Source organism: Bombina bombina, chromosome 4 (assembly GCF_027579735.1).
Source record: "Bombina bombina isolate aBomBom1 chromosome 4, aBomBom1.pri, whole genome shotgun sequence".
Classification (NCBI taxonomy): Eukaryota; Metazoa; Chordata; class Amphibia; order Anura; family Bombinatoridae; genus Bombina; species Bombina bombina.
Window position 1 is genome coordinate 1,207,425,036 of NC_069502.1, and position 18,426 is coordinate 1,207,443,461.

Genomic DNA, 18,426 nt, shown 5'->3' on the forward strand with positions numbered 1-18,426 from the left:
TACAGCTGAGAGAACACACTATTTAGAGGAACATGGAAATCAAAGTAAACTTTCATGATACAAAAGAACTTAGAATTAAAAAAAACAACTTAATTCTATTGTCATTGTGTTTTTTAACAAACGCTAGGATTTGCCATCACTAAAATTAACATTAACTTTCATTTACTAAAAAAAGCGTTAATCTGATCCAATCCGTGCCAAAACTATATCGCCAACTCAGCGCCTCCAGCAGCCCACGGCACAGTGCTCTTCTCCAATGAAGTGACGTTTTCACCTCTAAACCAATAGCCATGCATGGTTACAGAACACTGTCAGTTGACACGTATTGCTATTAGTTTAGAGGTGGAAATATCACCTCATTGGAGAAGAGCACCGTGCCGTGGGCGGCTGGAGGCGCTGAGTTAGTGATATAGTTTAGGCACAGATAGGGTGAGATTAACACTTTTTTTAGTAAATTAAAGCTAATGTTTATTTTTAGTGATGGTAAACCCTAGTTTTTAACATGTCTGCACTTCAGATGTTGTAGATGTCGGACAACCTGGACTGCAAAGGGCAGCTAGTGCTGCACTTGGGGACCAAAAGGCATGTGAACAGGTTCCCTTCCTGAGAACCTTATCTGCACACACAGTGGTATATGGAGGCCTATATGGTAACTGTTGCAGCCATATTTGTAATAATGTTAGACATAAAGGCCTAGATTGGCAAACGGGAAATTGATACCACAAGCACCTGTGCTCTTGCATTACAAGTTAAAAGCAAAGTTATTTTCTCTCAAGTGCAAGTATTGTTTAAGCTACCAGAGCAAAAATTATATTGTGTTTCCTGCAATCATCTTCTATACAGTGAGAGCTTACAGTTTTGCGAGAATAAAGCAGCTATTTAGTTTCAATGCTAGAAATGGCGCAATTTTTTAAAAAAAAACATGAAAAATTAAAATTAAATGGAAAATGAATGATGTTAATATCCCGTACTTTGAGCAAAACCTCACAAGATTTTTTTTTACAATAAATAAAGTTAAATAAAAGTATAATTAATAATTGTTCAGTTTAATACGTATAAATAACATGTCCTACACACATGTTCGATTACCCATAATGCCCTACACACATTCTGCATACCCATAATGCCCCAGCTCAAATAGATTAAACAATAATGGTCTCTTTTTTTTTTAAATACCATTGATTTCACAATCTCTTAATATATTTGTTATTGTCACATCACAATACGAACTACTGTAAGTTGCTTGTCTTACTTACCTACATATTGTATCTTGATATATTTGAAAACCTGTACAATGGATCTTGAAAGGGAACACTCCCCCCCTCAGCACAAAGCTATGATTTGCTTACAGAGAAGAATTTTGTTTTACTAATGAAAACAGTGTAAATTCAATCACACAAATATTAAAGGGACAGAGTACACATATTTTCATATAACTGCATGTAATAGACATCACTATAAAGAATAATATGCACAGATACTGATATAAAAATCCAGTATAAAACAGTATACAAACTTAATAAGAAGCTCCCAGTTTAGCTCTGTTGAAAAGGTTAGCTGGAACACCAACTGAAAGTGGTTCTATAGCAAAAAGAGCAGGCACTGCCCCCTCCCCCTTCCTCTGCATATGGAAAGACCCTTTACACAAAGCTGGAGTAGGTAGATAACAGTCTACTTCTAAAACTTTGGGGCTTGGTTACAGGGTCGGCTCCAGAACAAATGAAATGGGGGGGCACGCATTTACAAAGCATGTATGAGAGTCAGACCTAAATATTCTGCAGGAAAGTTTAGCTTCTGGCTGGCTTATGCCCACTATTAACATTTGGAGAATATGTGCTAAATCACTGGGTAAGAGAAAGAAGTCTAAATCCTATGCAGTGCACTAATACAGAGCCATTAAACTTGAGACCCCAGGGCAATAGCTCCTTAAAAACAATTCACCCCTTAACCACCATGGATGCAAAAGCCTTAAAGGGATAGTCTAGTCAAAAATAAAATTTCCTGATTCAGATAGAGCCGCAATTTTAAGCAACTTTCTAATTTACTCCTATTATCAATTTTTCTTCGTTCTCTTGATATCTTTATTTTAAAAAGCTGCAAAGTAAGCTTAGGAGCCATCCCATATTTGGTTCAGCACCTGGGTAGCACTTGCTGATTGAATGGCTACATTTAGACACCAATCAGCAACCGCTACCCAGGTGCTGAACCAAAAATAGGCAGGCTTCTAAGCTTTACATTCCAGCTTTTTAAAATAAAGATACAAAGAGAACGAAGAAAAATTGATAATAGGAGTAAATTAGAAAGTTGCTTAAAATTGTATGCTCTATCTGAATCATGAAAGTTTAATTTTCACTAGTCTATCCCTTTAAACTCATTTTCAAATCTCAATCATGTCCCCTAAACAGCCATGCACCCCAAACCCCCAATGCAATGAACCCCTTTGTTTGCAATAGCAGTGAGGATACTAGGTTTTCAGGTACTGGTCATTTTATAAATTAGATTTAGCTATACCTGTTTCGCAATAACTAACGGATATCAGGCTACTTAATACAACCTATGTGCTGTGAACCTATAAGAATAGGATTGTATCATATAAATATAAATCTATAAATGGCTACCGGCCTGGCCTAAGATCACAGTGCACTTTTGAGGCGTCGATAGAAGCCGGCAGCCATTTATAGACTTATATTTATACGATACAATCATATTCTTATCATGGTCTATTGTTTAAGAAAATGAGTAACTCACGATAGCTAGGTAAAATTAATAGGGTTAAAGACAAGTCCAAAAAGTCTCTATTTAACTCCCAATTCCAAAAAAGCAGTTAAGACACTGAGCTCCTTGCAGATGCGTGATGCGACCTCACAGTTTGCCAGCTAACTCCGCCCCCAGCATGCAGCATTACATAACAATTCATTATTTTGCTTATTATTTTTAAAGCGTATGATCATATCAATATTTTTGTAAGGGGGCACAGCATTCCATTTGATTGAGTATTGCCCCCCAATGCCCCCCCTTGGAGCCGACCCTGCTTGGTTAGGAGTCTGAAAATCAGCACAATGTTATTTAAAAATAAGTTAAACTATACATTTTTACAAAAAAAATCTGTATGGGCTGTATAAAGGGATCATCTACAAAACACTTATGCAAAGAAAAATTTAGTGTATAATGTCCCTTTAAATACATACAGGGAAAGCCTTACGTTTTTGCCGAAATTGAATTTCGTATTCTCACATTTCTGTTAGTTCTCATGTGACGTTAGACATTACATGTAAATGGCAAATTACTATATTTAAATATTTAAATCTCAGGATCAACCAATAGCAAAGAACTATAAAACAGATATGAAAAGAGCCGAATTTAGACCATTTCACATTAACAGGGCATTAAACACTTCAAGACGTGGTAAAGCAACTCATTCATTGTGTTCTTTCCTTTAATTTAATTTTGAATATTGTGGGCTTTCCAATTCATGTTAGAAGTGCAGACACAGCTATATTCCACACAGTCATTGGCTGCACACTCTAGTAAACCATTTATAACCATTCCTAATTGGCCTCAGCAGAAAAGGAAACCTAAGTTACAATATGGCAGCACCCACTGCTTTATGAACATTAACTTTAGCCTTATTTTTTCAATATTTAAACAACTAACATAGGGCCAGAATACTAGTGAAGCACTATTTAGCACTTTCACTAGAGCGCTAATTGTGCTGGAAGTAAACTTTTTGCACACATTGGATTGCGCTGGTATTACGAGTTGAAATTAAAAAGGTATCACTGCGCACAAAACGCCAAACGTAGGATATTGTGCACGCGATAGCTTATTCCCCTAGAAGTCAATTGAGCAATACCCAACTACAAAGGGCCTTTTGGAGGGCATTGCTCTAAGTTAAATAGCTCTTTTACGTTTAAAAAATACTAAGTCCCTCCTAACATTAAAAAAACCCCATCCACCAAACCCCCCAAAATAAAAAAAAACCTATCACAAAAACCTAAACTACTAATTGCCCCTAAAAAGGGCATTTGTATGGGTATTGCCCTTAAAAGGGCATTCAGCTCTTTTTCTGACCTTAAAATGGCTTTTTTCAGCTTTTTCCAGCCCAAAAAAAACCCTAATCTAAAAAAAAAGCCACCCTAAAAAAAAAAAAAGCCTAAGACTAAGCCCAAAATAGATACTCACCATTCCTGAAGTCCGGCGGAGAAAGTCTTCTTCCAGACAGCTCCATCATCTTCTATCTTCATCTGGAACGAAGGCAGCGTGTAGCGGAGGTTCAGAGCTGTCTTCCCCGATGATTGGTTCCTCAGCAGCGGTCCTCAATGGAGGCAGGTGGTCCTTGGTTGGCAGCATTCCTCAGCGGCGTGAAGGCTCCTCTTCATCCGATGTCCGTCGTACACTGAAGATTGAATGCAAGGTACCACATTCACTTTGGGGTACCTTTTATTCCTATTGGCTGAAATTTTGAAATCAGCCAATAGGATTAAAGCTACTAAAATCCTATTGGCTGATAAGATTTCAGTAGCTCTCATCCTATTGACTGATTTCAAAATTTCAGCCAATAGGAATGCAAGGTACCCCAATAAATATGGGTACCTTGAATTTAATCTTCAGTGTGTGGCAAACGATTGCATGAAGAGGAGCTCAACGCCACTTTGGACCACCACTTCTAAAGACCGCCGCTGAGGACCACCAATGAGAACCGTCGCTGAGGACCGCCGCTTAGGATCCGCGCATCGAAATAGCCAGCTCCGCACCTCTGCTCTGCGCTGCCTACACTCCGGATGAAGATAAAAGATGATGGAGCCGCCTGGAAGAAGACCTTCTCCGCCGGACTTCAGGAATGGTGAGTATCTATTTGGGGGTTAGATTTAAGATTTTTTTTATTTTTTTTTTATTTTTAAGATTAGGGATTTAATGGGCTTTTAAAAGAGCTGAATGCCCTTTTAAGGGCAATGCCCATACAAATGCCCCTTTAGGGGCAATGGGTAGTTTAAGTTTTTAGTGTTAGTTTTTTTTTAATTTGGGGGTTTGGTGGGTGGGGTTTTTTTTACTGTTAGGGGGGACTTAGTATTTTTTAAATGTAAAAGAGCTGTTTAACTTAGGGCAATGCCCTACAAAAGAACCTTTTAAGGACTATTGGTAGTTTAGTTTAGATTAGGGGGTGTTTTTATTTTAGGGGGGCCTTTTTATTTTCATAGGGATCAGGTTTATTTTTTTTATTTTTGATCATTTTGTTTTGTTTTTTCTGTAATGTTAGATTATTTTTTTGTAATTTAATGTTAGGATTTTTTTATTTTAATTGCAATGTAGTAGTAATTGGGGTTTATTTAGGGGTGTTTGGTTAGGAGGCTTAGTAATTAAATTAGTTATTTGTGTTGTGGGGAGTTGTCGGTTTAGGAGTTAATAGGTTAATTAGGTGTATTGCGATGTGTGGGGTTTGAGGTTTAGGGGTTAAAGGGACACTGAACTCAATTTTTTTTCTTTCACGATTCAGATAGAGCATGACATTTTAATCAACTTTCTAATTTACTCCTATTATCAATTTTTCTTTATTCTCTTGCTATCTTTATTTTACAAGCAGGAATGTAAATCTTAGCAGCCAGCCCATTTTAGGTTCAGCACCATGGATAGCGCTTGCTTATTGGAGGCTTACAGTTACTTACCAATAAGCAAGCATAACCCAAGTTCTCAACCAAAAATGGGCCAGCTCCTATGCATCACATTTCTGCTTTTTAAATAAAGAAAGCAAGAGAACAAAGTAAAATTGATAATAGGAGTAAATTAGAAAGTTGTTTAAAAATTGCATACTCTCTCTGAATCATGAAAGAATTTTTTTTGGTTTAGTGTCCATTTAATTGGGTTTATTGCGATGTGGGGGTTTGTCAGTTTAAGAGTTAATAGTATAGTTAGTTGGCGTTGTAGGGTTTGGCGGTTTAGGGGTTTATATTGTAATTTATTTAGTTGGCGTTGTGGGGTTTGGCGGTGTAAGGGTTAAGTAGTTTCTGTTGTGGGAGTTAAGCAATTTAAGGGTTAGTTTTTTTGTTAATACTTAGTACGGGCGGTTATGATTTTTTTTGTTTCTTAATACTTCATGTGGGTGGTTAGTTTTCTTTTTAATACTTTAAAACTAAATAGTTTTATTTTTTTTTATACTTGGTGTGGGCGGTTAGTTATTTTTTTTCTTAATACTTTGTGTGGGCGGTTAGTTTTGTTTTTATTATTTCTTGCGGACAGTTACGTGTTTTTTAGTTATTTCATGCGGGCGGTTATGTGTTTTTTTTTTTTAAGGCTTTGTTTGCCTAAGCTGCATCCAGGTGAATTATTTTGGCTGTGCACGCAGCCAACATTCTTTTAGCTGCCTCGCGCAGCCAACATTACTTTGAGGATGCGTGCGCAACTGGCGACACCGACGGACGCGTTACAAACGTGATTATAGTATAGGTATACATGTGTGTGTACATATGTATTTATGTGTTTATACGTGTATATATGAATGTAAATACATACAGTCATGGCCAAAAATATTTCTGTCAGATAATGCACCACTTTGCCCAGAAAATTGTTGCTATTACAAATGTTTAGTCATTCTCATGTTTATTTCTTATGTTGGTATTAATATGACACAAAAAAAGTGGAGAAAAAAAAGCCAAATCTGATACATTCCAGGCAAAACTCCAAAAATGGACTGGACAAAATTATTGGCACCTTCTCAAAATTGTAAGAAATAATTACATTCCAAGTTTGTGATGCTCCTGTCATTTGTAATTAAACTCACCTGTATCAATTAACAGGTGCTGACAAAATAGAAATCGGGCAACCAGTTAATATGGTGAAAAATGCACTCAACCTTTCTGTTGTTTGTCTCTGTTTGCCGCACTGAGCATGGAGAAGAGAAAGAGCAGCAAAGAATTGTCTGAGGATTTGAGAACAAAAATTGTAGAAAAACATGGACAATCTCAAGGTTACAAGTCCATCTCCAGAGAAAATAATGTTCCTGTGTCCACTGTGCACATCATTGTCACGAAGATTACAGCCCATGGCACTGCAGCTAATCTCCCTGAACGTGGACGAAAGAGAAAAATTGATCAAAAATTGCAACGAAGGATTATTCGAATGGTGGATAAAGAACCTTGATCAACTTCCAGACAGATTCAAGCTGACCGTCAGGCACAGGGTACGAATGTGTCAGCTCGCACTATACGTCGCCATCTGAATGAAAAGGAACGCTATGTTAGGAGACCCAGGAGAACCCCACTGCTAAAACAGAAACATAAATAAGCCAGATTGGAGTTTGCCAAAACTTACCCGAGGGAGCCAAAATCATTTTGGGAGAATGTGCTGTGGACAGACGAAACAAAATTACAGCTTTTTGGTAAAGTCCATTATTATACTGTTTTCAGAAAAAGAAATGAGGCTTTTAAAGAAAAGAATACAGTCCCTACAGTCAAACATGGTGGAGGCTCACTGATGTTTTGGGGTTGCTTTAATGCTTCAGGCACTGGATGTCTTGACTGTGTGCATGGCATTAGGAAATCTGAAGACTACCAAAGAATTCTGTGGTGCAATGTAGGGCCCAGTGTCAGAAAGTTTGGTCTCCGTCAGAGGTTATGGTTCTTACAGCAGAACAATGACCCAATGCACACGTCAAAAAGCACCCAGAAATAGTTAAAGACTTAGGCCTAGATTTAGAGTTGGGCGGTAGCCGTGAAAACCAGCGTTAGAGGCTCCTAACGCTGGTTTTAGGCTACCTCCGGTATTTGGAGTCATTAAAAAAAGGGTCTAACGCTCACTTTTCAGCCGCGACTTTTCCATACCGCAGATCCCCTTACGTCAATTGCGTATCCTATCTTTTCAATGGGATTTTTCTAACTCCGGGATTTAGAGTCGTGGGTGAAGTGAGTGTTAGACATCTAACGACAAAACTCCAGCCGCAGAAAAAAGTCAGTAGTTAAGAGCTTTCTGGGCTAACGCCGGTTCATAAAGCTCTTAACTACTGTACTCTAAAGTACACTAACACCCATAAACTACCTATGTACCCCTAAACCGAGGTCCCCCCACATCGCCGCAACTCGATTAATTTTTTTTAACCCATAATCTGCCGACCGCCACCTACGTTATACTTATGTACCCCTAATCTGCTGCCCCTAACACCACCGACCCCTATATTATATTTACTAACCCCTAACCTGCCCCCCACAACGTCGCAGCCAGCTACCTACAATAATTAACCCCTAATCTGCCGACCGCAAAGCGCCGCCACCTACGTTATACTTATGTACCCCTAATCTGCTGCCCCTAACACCGCCGACCCCTATATTATATTTATTAACCCCTAATCTGCCCCCCTCAACGTTGCCTCCACCTGCCTACACTTATTAACCCCTAATCTGCCGACCGGACCTGAGCGCTACTATAATAAAGTTATTAACCCCTAATCCGCCTCACTAACCCTATAATAAATAGTATTAACCCCTAATCTGCCCTCCCTAACATCGCCGACACATAACTTCAATTATTAACCCATAATCTGCCGACTGGAGCTCACCGCTATTCTAATAAATGTATTAACCCCTAAAGCTAAGTCTAACCCTAATACTAACACCCCCCTAAATTAAATATAATTTTAATCTAACGAAATTAATTAACTCTTATTAAATAAATTATTCCTATTTAAAGCTAAATACTTACCTGTAAAATAAATCCTAATATAGCTACAATATAAATTATAATTATATTATAGCTATTTTAGGATTAATATTTATTTTACAGGTAACTTTGTATTTATTTTAACCAGGTACAATAGCTATTAAATAGTTAAGAACTATTTAATAGCTAAAATAGTTAAAATAATTACAAAATTACCTGTAAAATAAATCCTAACCAAAGTTACAATTAAACCTAACACTACACTATCAATAAATTAATTAAATAAAATACCTATAATTATCTACAATTAAACCTAACACTACACTATCAATAAATAAATTAAATACAATACCTACAAATAACTACAATGAAATAAACTATCTAAAGTACAAAAAATAAAAAAGAACTAAGTTACAAAAAATAATTTTTTTTTACAAACATAAGAAAAATATTACAACAATTTTAAACTAATTACACCTACTCTAAGCCCCCTAATAAAATAACAAAGCCCCCCAAAATAAAAAAATGCCCTACCCTATTCTAAATTACTAAAGTTCAAAGCTCTTTTACCTTACCAGCCCTGAACAGGGCCCTTTGCGGGGCATGCCCCAAGAAGTTCAGCTCTTTTGCCTGTAAAAAAAAACATACAATACCCCCCAACATTACAACCCACCACCCACATACCCCTAATCTAACCCAAACCCCCTTAAATAAACCTAACACTAAGCCCCTGAAGATCTTCCTACCTTATCTTCACCATACCAGGTTCACCGATCGATCCAGAAGAGCTCCTCCGATGTCCTGATCCAAGCCCAAGCGGGGGGCTGAAGAGGTCCATGATCCGGCTGAAGTCTTCATCCAAGCGGGGCAGAAGAGGTCTTCCATCCGATTGAAGTCTTCATCCAAGCGGGATCTTCTATTGTCATCCATCCGGAGCGGAGCGGCAGGATCCTGAAGACCTCCGACGCGGAAAATCCATCCTGGCCGACGACTGAACGATGAATGACGGTTCCTTTAAATGACGTCATCCAACATGGAGTCCCTCAAATTCCGATTGGCTGATAGGATTCTATCAGCCAATTGGAATTAAGGTAGGAATATTCTGATTGGCTGATGAATTCAGCCAATCAGAATCAAGTTCAATCCGATTGGCTGATTGGCTTGGATCAGGACATCGGAGGAGCTCTTCTGGATCGATCGGTGAACCTGGTATGGTGAAGATAAGGTAGGAAGATCTTTAGGGGCTTAGTGTTAGGTTTATTTAAGGGGGGTTTGGGTTAGATTAGGGGTATGTGGGTGGTGGGTTGTAATGTTGGGGGGGGTATTGTATGTTTTTTTTTACAGGCAAAAGAGCTGAACTTCTTGGGGCATGCCCCGCAAAGGGCCCTGTTCAGGGCTGGTAAGGTAAAAGAGCTTTGAACTTTAGTAATTTAGAATAGGGTAGGGCATTTTTTTATTTTGGGGGGCTTTGTTATTTTATTAGGGGGCTTAGAGTAGGTGTAATTAGTTTAAAATTGTTGTAATATTTTTCTTATGTTTGTAAATATTTTTTTATTTTTTGTAACTTAGTTCTTTTTTATTTTTTGTACTTTAGATAGTTTATTTCATTGTAGTTATTTGTAGGTATTGTATTTAATTTATTTATTGATAGTGTAGTGTTAGGTTTAATTGTAGATAATTATAGGTATTTTATTTAATTAATTTATTGATAGTGTAGTGTTAGGTTTAAATGTAACTTAGGTTAGGATTTATTTTACAGGTAATTTTGTAATTATTTTAACTATTTTAGCTATTAAATAGTTCTTAACTATTTAATAGCTATTGTACCTGGTTAAAATAAATACAAAGTTACCTGTAAAATAAATATTAATCCTAAAATAGCTATAATATAATTAGAATTTATATTGTAGCTATATTAGGATTTATTTTACAGGTAAGTATTTAGCTTTAAATAGGAATAATTTATTTAATAAGAGTTAATTAATTTCGTTAGATTAAAATTATATTTAACTTAGGGGTTGTTAGTGTTAGGGTTAGACTTAGCTTTAGGGGTTAATACATTTATTAGAATAGCGGTGAGCTCCAGTCGGCAGATTAGGGGTTAATAATTGAAGTTAGGTGTCGGCGATGTTAGGGAGGGCAGATTAGGGGTTAATACTATTTATTATAGGGTTAGTGAGGCGGATTAGGGGTTAATAACTTTATTATAGTAGCGCTCAGGTCCGGTCGGCAGATTAGGGGTTAATAAGTGTAGGCAGGTGGAGGCGACGTTGTGGGGGGCAGATTAGGGGTTAATAAATATAATATAGGGGTCGCCGATGTTAGGGCAGCAGATTAGGGGTACATAGGGATAATGTAAGTAGCGGCGGTTTACGGAGCGGCAGATTAGGGGTTAATAATAATATGCAGGGGTCAGCGATAGCGGGGGCGGCAGAATAGGGGTTAATAAGTGTAAGGTTAGGGGTGTTTAGACTCGGGGTACATGTTAGAGTGTTAGGTGCAGACGTAGGAAGTGTTTCCCCATAGCAAACAATGGGGCTGCGTTAGGAGCTGAACGCGGCTTTTTTGCAGGTGTTAGGTTTTTTTTCAGCTCAAACAGCACCATTGTTTCCTATGGGGGAATCGTGCACGAGCACGTTTTTGAGGCTGGCCGCGTCCGTAAGCAACTCTGGTATCGAGAGTTGAAGCTGCGTTAAAAATGCTCTACGCTCCTTTTTTGGAGCCTAACGCAGCCTTTATGTGGACTCTCAATACCAGAGTTATTTTTATGGTGCGGCCAGAAAAAAGCCGGCGTTAGCTTTTCGGGTCGTTACCGACAAAACTCTAAATCTAGCCGAAAGTGCTGGAGAGTACTGAACTGGCCAGCAATGAGTCCAGATCTCAATCCCATAGAGCACCTGTGGAGAGATCTCAAAACAGCAGTTGGGAAAATGAACCCTTCCAATCTGAGAGACCTGGAGAAGTTGGTAAAAGAAGAAAGGTCCAAAATGCAGTAGAGAGGTGTAAGAAACTCATTGATGATCACAGGAAGCAATTTATTTCAGTTTTTTTCCAAGGGGTGTGCTACCAAATATTAAATTGAGGGTGCCAATAATTTTGTCCAGTCTATTTTTGGAGTTTTGCTTGGAATGTGTCAGATTTAGCTTTTTTTCTCCACTTTTTTGTACCATACCAATACAAACAAAAGAAATAAACTTGAGAATGCCTAAACATTTGTAATTGCAACAATGTTCTGGGCAAAGTGGTGCATTATCTGACAGAAATGCAGGGGTGCCAATATTTTTGGCCAAGACGGTATATACATATATAAATACATATATAGACATATATCTATATACATACATATCCATCTTTAGACATGTGTATATATGTATGTACACTACAGTATCTCAATGTTTAAGACCTTTGCAGCCTTTTTTTATAACACCTGAGACCTCATATCTTTGAGCCCTTATAACTTTTTTTGTGCAATTTTTGGTTTTTAACAATTTTTATTAGATGGTGTTATTATGAGTGTAACTGTACTTTGCAATGTATTTTTGATGTGTTTTGTGACACTTTTTTGTTGCGATCACGAAAACCCGATATTGCTTGCATGAAAATTGTTTGCGCTCCACTCACATAATCTGGCCCATAATTTTTAAAAATGTATATACAAATTATTCTCAGGCTAATCTTTGCTCAAAATACATAATTCAAGCAATGATTTATTTAGTGCTTAGTGTCCCTTTCAGTTCATCTAAAATGGCATCAGTGTTTTAAGTCTATGCACAAAAACAATGTCCCTTTGTAAAAATAGTGTGAAAATAAAACATAAGTGGCCTGATTTGCGGTTTGTAAAGTCTTGTTTGGGCAGTCACAATATCTTTACCAGAGCTTTTCACTTTGGTTAACATTTCCAGCGCTAATGGTTTTATTGCTCAAGGTCATGGGTTAACCTTGAACTTGTTATAAGAGCATAAGATTTAATTTTGTGCTTGTCATTGAAAGTGTAGGGGATAGTTGGTTAATGTGAGCTTGAGCAAGTGTTCTCACAATATTTTTTAATACTCAAATTTTAATACAGGATCTAGCTGTAGAAATATTGTAACCTTATGATCGCGTTTGTGATACTGCAATATCGATTGTACTCTACTTGTAATCTAAGTCATAGGGGCCTATTTATTATGCCACGAATGCAGCGGAAACATAAATTAAGAAGCAGTGGTCATACGACCGCTGTTCTTTAACTCCTCCACCACCTCTGAGGTGGCGGACAGCAATCGTCCCGATCGAATCCGATCGATATGATTGACACCCCCTGCTAGAGGCCAATTGGCCGTGAACCTGCAGGGTGCGGTATATTGCACAAGCATTTCACTAGAAATGCTTGTGCAATGATAAATGCATTTATCGATGCTGTCTGCATTTATCGATGTGCGGCGGACATGATTCACTACAGTGGATCATATCCGCCGCACAATGTTAAATCAGACCCATTGTGTTCAAGTATTTTTTCTGCTTTGTTTTTTGTTTTTACTGCAGATACTAAAAACTTTTATGGGAAATTCAGTTTTGACTCATATGTAACTAAATTCTAGCAGATGTTTCCTTGCCATCCATGTGCCTCCCTAGTCACACCTTTATAAGTTAAATAACAATTATGTCCCCTTGACTTTAAGTGCTGTGTAGAAGCTTTTGATAAACATTCAGGGGCGATTTAACATTGTGCGAGCGGACATGATCTGCTGGTGCAATGCCGTCCCCTGCAAATTCACGACCGATCGTCCGCCAGGATCAAAAATAATTTTAAAAACAGGGGCACTTTAATTCATTAAAGTTTACAAGGACACTTTTTTCTAAAATATTTACAATTGCGTTATGGTAAACATAACGCCGATCCTCCGCCCACATCTCCTGCTTTCTTTAGCATATGGATCCGGCTTCCTCTAATCGTTGCATTCCACCTTTGGTGTCCAGCTTGTGGGGCGCGCAACGATTGAAGGAAGACGGATTCGTCATCCATATGCTAAAGAAAGCAGGAGATATGGGCGGAGGATCAGCGTTATGTTTACCATAATGCAAAGGTAAGTATTTTAAAAAAAAAAAGCGTCCTTGTAAACTTTAATGAATTAAAGTGCCCCTGTTTTAAAAATTATTTTTGATCCTGGGCTTTAATTCATTAACTTTTACATTCACTTGCACACAAACATTAATTTCCTGCTAGTTTCAGGATAAATGTAAACATTGTTGAACTTGTTTCATTCAAAAAACTTTTTTTTAACAATAAATGCTTTTCTTTAACTTACATGATCGACACAAATTTTATTTTATGTGCTTTTAATTCCAGCAGAAGTTACGGAGTGTTATTTCCAAGAATATCCCGATCCGTGACACACAGAAAGGTTTTCTTCACCAGTTTCTTATCACCAACCTAAGAATTCCACTTAGCTATGAGGTCCAACTCACTCCGTTCACCATCTATGGAGCAGGTGACCCTGCTACTAGAAAACTGCAATACACAGAGCGTAAGTACCATCTCTGCAGATCACATCAAGTGGTTCTTATGCTTGTTAAGCAATTGGTATTTATATATTCTTCATTTTCAGTCTTAGTTTAAGTAGGTAGGTGCCTAGAATGGTTCACCCCAAGAGCCGTCTACCTAGCTAGTCGTTGTATATTAAAGGCTGAAATTGTGTGTTATATATTCAGATGGAACATAAAGTTAAAAACACAGTTTACTTTAGTTGTGAAATGTTCCACTCTTTGTAGGTGTCATTTTTTGGAAGCTAGGTAGTTTCTAGACAGAATACCTTGGTAGACTTGTTAATGTGCATGCGTGCTAAATGGCAGCAGTGCTTGCAACACAGTATAAAGATATTGCATTGTTCCAAACACTGCTGCCATATAATGCTCTAAGCATGGATACGTCAGTATGCTGTCTTTTATTTATTGTGTGCTTTATCTGAATTATACAACTTTAATGTTGAAGTCCATGTCCATGTAAATAGGCCATGTATTCAAAAAATATCATTTGTAGCAAACTGTGACCTCTCTCATTTCCAAGTCCTGTGATGTTGGGCACCATACAGTAGAAATGGTCCATTTCCTTCTTTGTTCTACTGAGGTTTTAGTTTTGACTGGAGTTGTTACACTTGTCAGCTCCTATATTTTTATACAGAAATAGGCGTTGAGCAAACACTGGGGATAGTCCTGTTTGCATCACAGTGAGGAGTATTTTCTAAGCTGCTTCTCCACTCTCCAGTCTCCTGTGAGGGGACTTGACTGCCCAGACAGCGCAAGATCAGTGACGCGTGATGCCTGCGAGAGAGAGAATTCTATGTGTGTACAGCTGTTCTGTGTCACTGGCCCAGAGCCGTATTGCTGTGGAATCAGAGCATCAGAAATATTTCAGATTAACCATTGGGTGCTAGACAAGTACAGATAAATGTTTATAATATTGCACCTGCAGATCTATTAATGGACAAAACACCATTCACTGTCATTGATTTAAATATCAGTTTGTTTTATTCTGCTGCACATACGAATTTTAAGGAAGTAAAAGAGCCTTATGTTTACTACATAGCGTCACCAACTTCTCCCTACAAACATCATAATATTACATGCAGTGGCACTCTAGTGGGTGCTGGGGACAGCTGTGTGCCCTCAATTCATTACTGCAGCACCCTGTTTGTGCATGTCCAGTGCTCTGCACAGGAGGCTGGTGAGAGGTACAGGAAGGAGGAGGAGGATTTCAAAAGTAGAAGGAAACTTCCTCATCTGTAGCCCATTTATACCAATAGATAGCGAAGATAAAGTCCCCATCTGTGTCCCATGCACCAATAGGTTAAAGAAGATAAATTCCCCAACCGGTGTCTCATGAGTGTGCATGTATATGTGCATATAATATGCAATGTGTTACAAAGGCAACAATGTGACAATATTACACACTTTGGCGCCTCCAAGTGTAAACAAACTAAAATCCACAGTCCTAGCTGCAGCTCAGAGCATAAAAGCATCAAAGTTTATCAGACCAAAAATAAATAAAATACAAAAAAGTAGAACACATAAATCATTCCATAACCTTATAAGACAAAAATGCCTGTTGTAAGATACCACCTTTAAAGTAGAGTCTGTGTACACACTGTATACATATATATACACATGTGCATGTGTTTATGTGTGTCTTTGTGTTTGTATATGTGTGTTTGTGTGTGTCTTTGTATATGAATGTGTATGCTTGTATGTTTGTATGTGTGTTTGTGTATATGTATGTGTGTTTGTGTATTTGTGTGTGTATGCTCGTGTGTGTGTATGTGTGTTTGTGTGTTTGTGTATATGTGTGTGCATGTGTGTGTGTGTATTTGTGTGTGTATGCTTGTGTGTGTGTTTGTGTGTATGTATGTGTGTGTATGTGTGTTTGTGTGTATGTGTGTTTGTGTATATGAGTGTGTATGCTCGTTTGTGTGTATGTGTGTTTGTGTATATGTGTGTGCATGCTTGTGTGTGTGTATGTGTGTTTGTGTATATGTGTGTGTATGCTTGTGTGTGTGTATGTGTATTTGTGTATATGTGTGTGTATGTGTGTTTGTGTATATGTGTGTGTATGCTTGTGTGCGCATGTGTGTATGTGTATATGTGTGTGTATGTATGTTTGTGTATATGTGTGTGTATGTGTGCTTGTGTATATGTGTGTGTATGCTCGTGTGTGTGTATGTGTATTTATGTGTATGTGTGTTTGTGTATTTGTGTGTGTATGCTCGTGTGTGTGTATGTGTGTTTGTGTATATGTGTGTGTATGCTTGTGTGTGTGTATGTGTGTTTGTGTATATGTGTGTGTATGTGTGTTTGTGTATATGTGTGTGTATGCTTGTGTGTGTGAATGTGTGTTTGTGTATATGTGTGTGTATGCTCGTGTATGTGTGTTTGTGTATATGTGTGTGTATGCTCGTGTATGTGTGTTTGTGTATATGTGTGTGTGTAAATAGTTCCATAGTTTTCATTGACCATGTGATATCCAGATATCCAGATCATGTGATCCATCATTGGAAAGAATGAATCTTATCCTTATAATGACTGCAGTGGCGGTTTTAGAACTTAATATTTGAAAAGGCTGATTGGGGGGCTAACAAAAGTGGTGAAGACTGGGTGCTCTACATGAGCCTGGAGGTGCATAACATACTTCAGCACCCCCATAGAACCGCCACTTAGGTGTTTGTTTTACTTTTTGCAAATAGGTGACACAGTGTCTTTCTCCTCTTTATTTTAATTTTCTGTGGGGTGGATTATGTAGTCACTCTGCTTTTGTCAATCATGGAATGTTTTGTTGGTCATGCTGAGAAAAGACATTGGGGCCAATTTATCAAATCAAAGGTCTTGCGGACCTGATCCGACAGTGCGGATCAGGTCCTACAGACATTGCTGAATGCGGAGAGCAATACGCTCTCCGTATTCAGCATTACACCAGAAGCTCACAACGCTGCCCCCTGCAGACTCGCGGCCAATGGGCTGCCAGCAGGGGGTGTCAATCAACCCGATCGTACTTAATCGGGTTGAATTCCGGCGATTCCTTTCCGCCTGCTCACAGCAGGCGAGCAGGGTTATGGAGCAGCGGTCTCTAGACCGCTGCTTCATAACTGCTGTTTCTGGCGAGTCTGAAGACTCGCCAGAAACACGGGCTCACATGCTCCGTTCAGAGCTTGATAAATGGGCACCTTGGTCAGTAGTGGATCCAGAAATTAAGAAAACACTAACTTGCTGTCCATTCAGGAGCAAGGAAGCTGTGGACTAAGTAAGGGAGGTTGGTGGCCAGAGTTGTATTTACTTTTATCAATTAACCTGGTGTACTTTTGTAATTCTGATCATTATCACACAAACTGTGGGAATGTAGTGGCCATGTGACAACTCCTCTATACAGTGAGTGGTCTCAAAAGTTTGCAGACCTGTTTTTGGTCAAGATAGATGCTTTTATCACCCTAAACCAGTATCTGATGGGTTAAACTACAATTATGACACTAACCACATGAAAAACAGAGAAAATCTTTTTATAATAGAATATTATCTTCTTTAATTGAAGACCCACACCTCAATCCATCAGAAGCACAGTATGGCAGCTCATGTCTTTTTTTAGCTTTGTTTTTTTAAGGTTTTCTGAGCTATAGGCAAGGAATTTGGATTAGGAAAAAACCTCTTGAATTAATTTATTATATAAAAGCAAACTATAGTTAAACACATGAAAAACAAATACAAAAAAAAACAGTAAGCAGAAATATTACAAGCTTCTTGAGGTTATTTTCTTAAGGTTTTTCCTGCCTTAATGAAACCATAATATACTTAGCCAAAGCAAATCTACCAGCACAGCCAACTTCTGCAAACATTACGTTGCTGTGCCTGATGCATATTTACATTTAGCGACACTTTTATTGTGCCATTAGCAATACTATATTATTACTATGTTTCCTTCTATCTAAAGCTCATAGAGTTCTGTCCCTCGTGATTTAGACAATTCTTATCTCAGGTAAAGTTAGGGACAATTCTGTTCTTGGGTAAGGTTAGGGACAATTCTGATCTTGAGTACGGTTAGGGATAATTCTGATCTCTGGTAAAGTTAGGGACAATTCTGATCTTAGGTACAGTTAGGCATAATTCTGATCTCAGGTACGTTTAGGGACAATTCTGTTCATGGGTAAGGATAGAGATAATTTTGATCTTAGGTAAGGTTAAGGACATTTCTGATCTTTAGTAAGGTTAGGAATAATTTTGATCTTAGATAAGGTTAGAGACAATTCTGTTCTTGGGTAA

At 38.1% G+C, this 18,426-nt stretch overlaps 1 protein-coding gene across 1 annotated transcript in view; it reads left to right on the forward strand.

Annotated features, from left to right (window-relative positions):
• The window catches only part of MDGA1 (MAM domain containing glycosylphosphatidylinositol anchor 1), an 802,309-nt gene that overhangs the window by 674,870 nt on the left and 109,013 nt on the right, over positions 1-18,426 (forward strand). Inside the window, exon 11 of the mRNA XM_053712693.1 lies at positions 13,976-14,153. Within this exon, the coding sequence (XP_053568668.1) occupies positions 13,976-14,153 (178 nt within the window). The remainder of the gene's footprint in view (positions 1-13,975; positions 14,154-18,426) is intronic.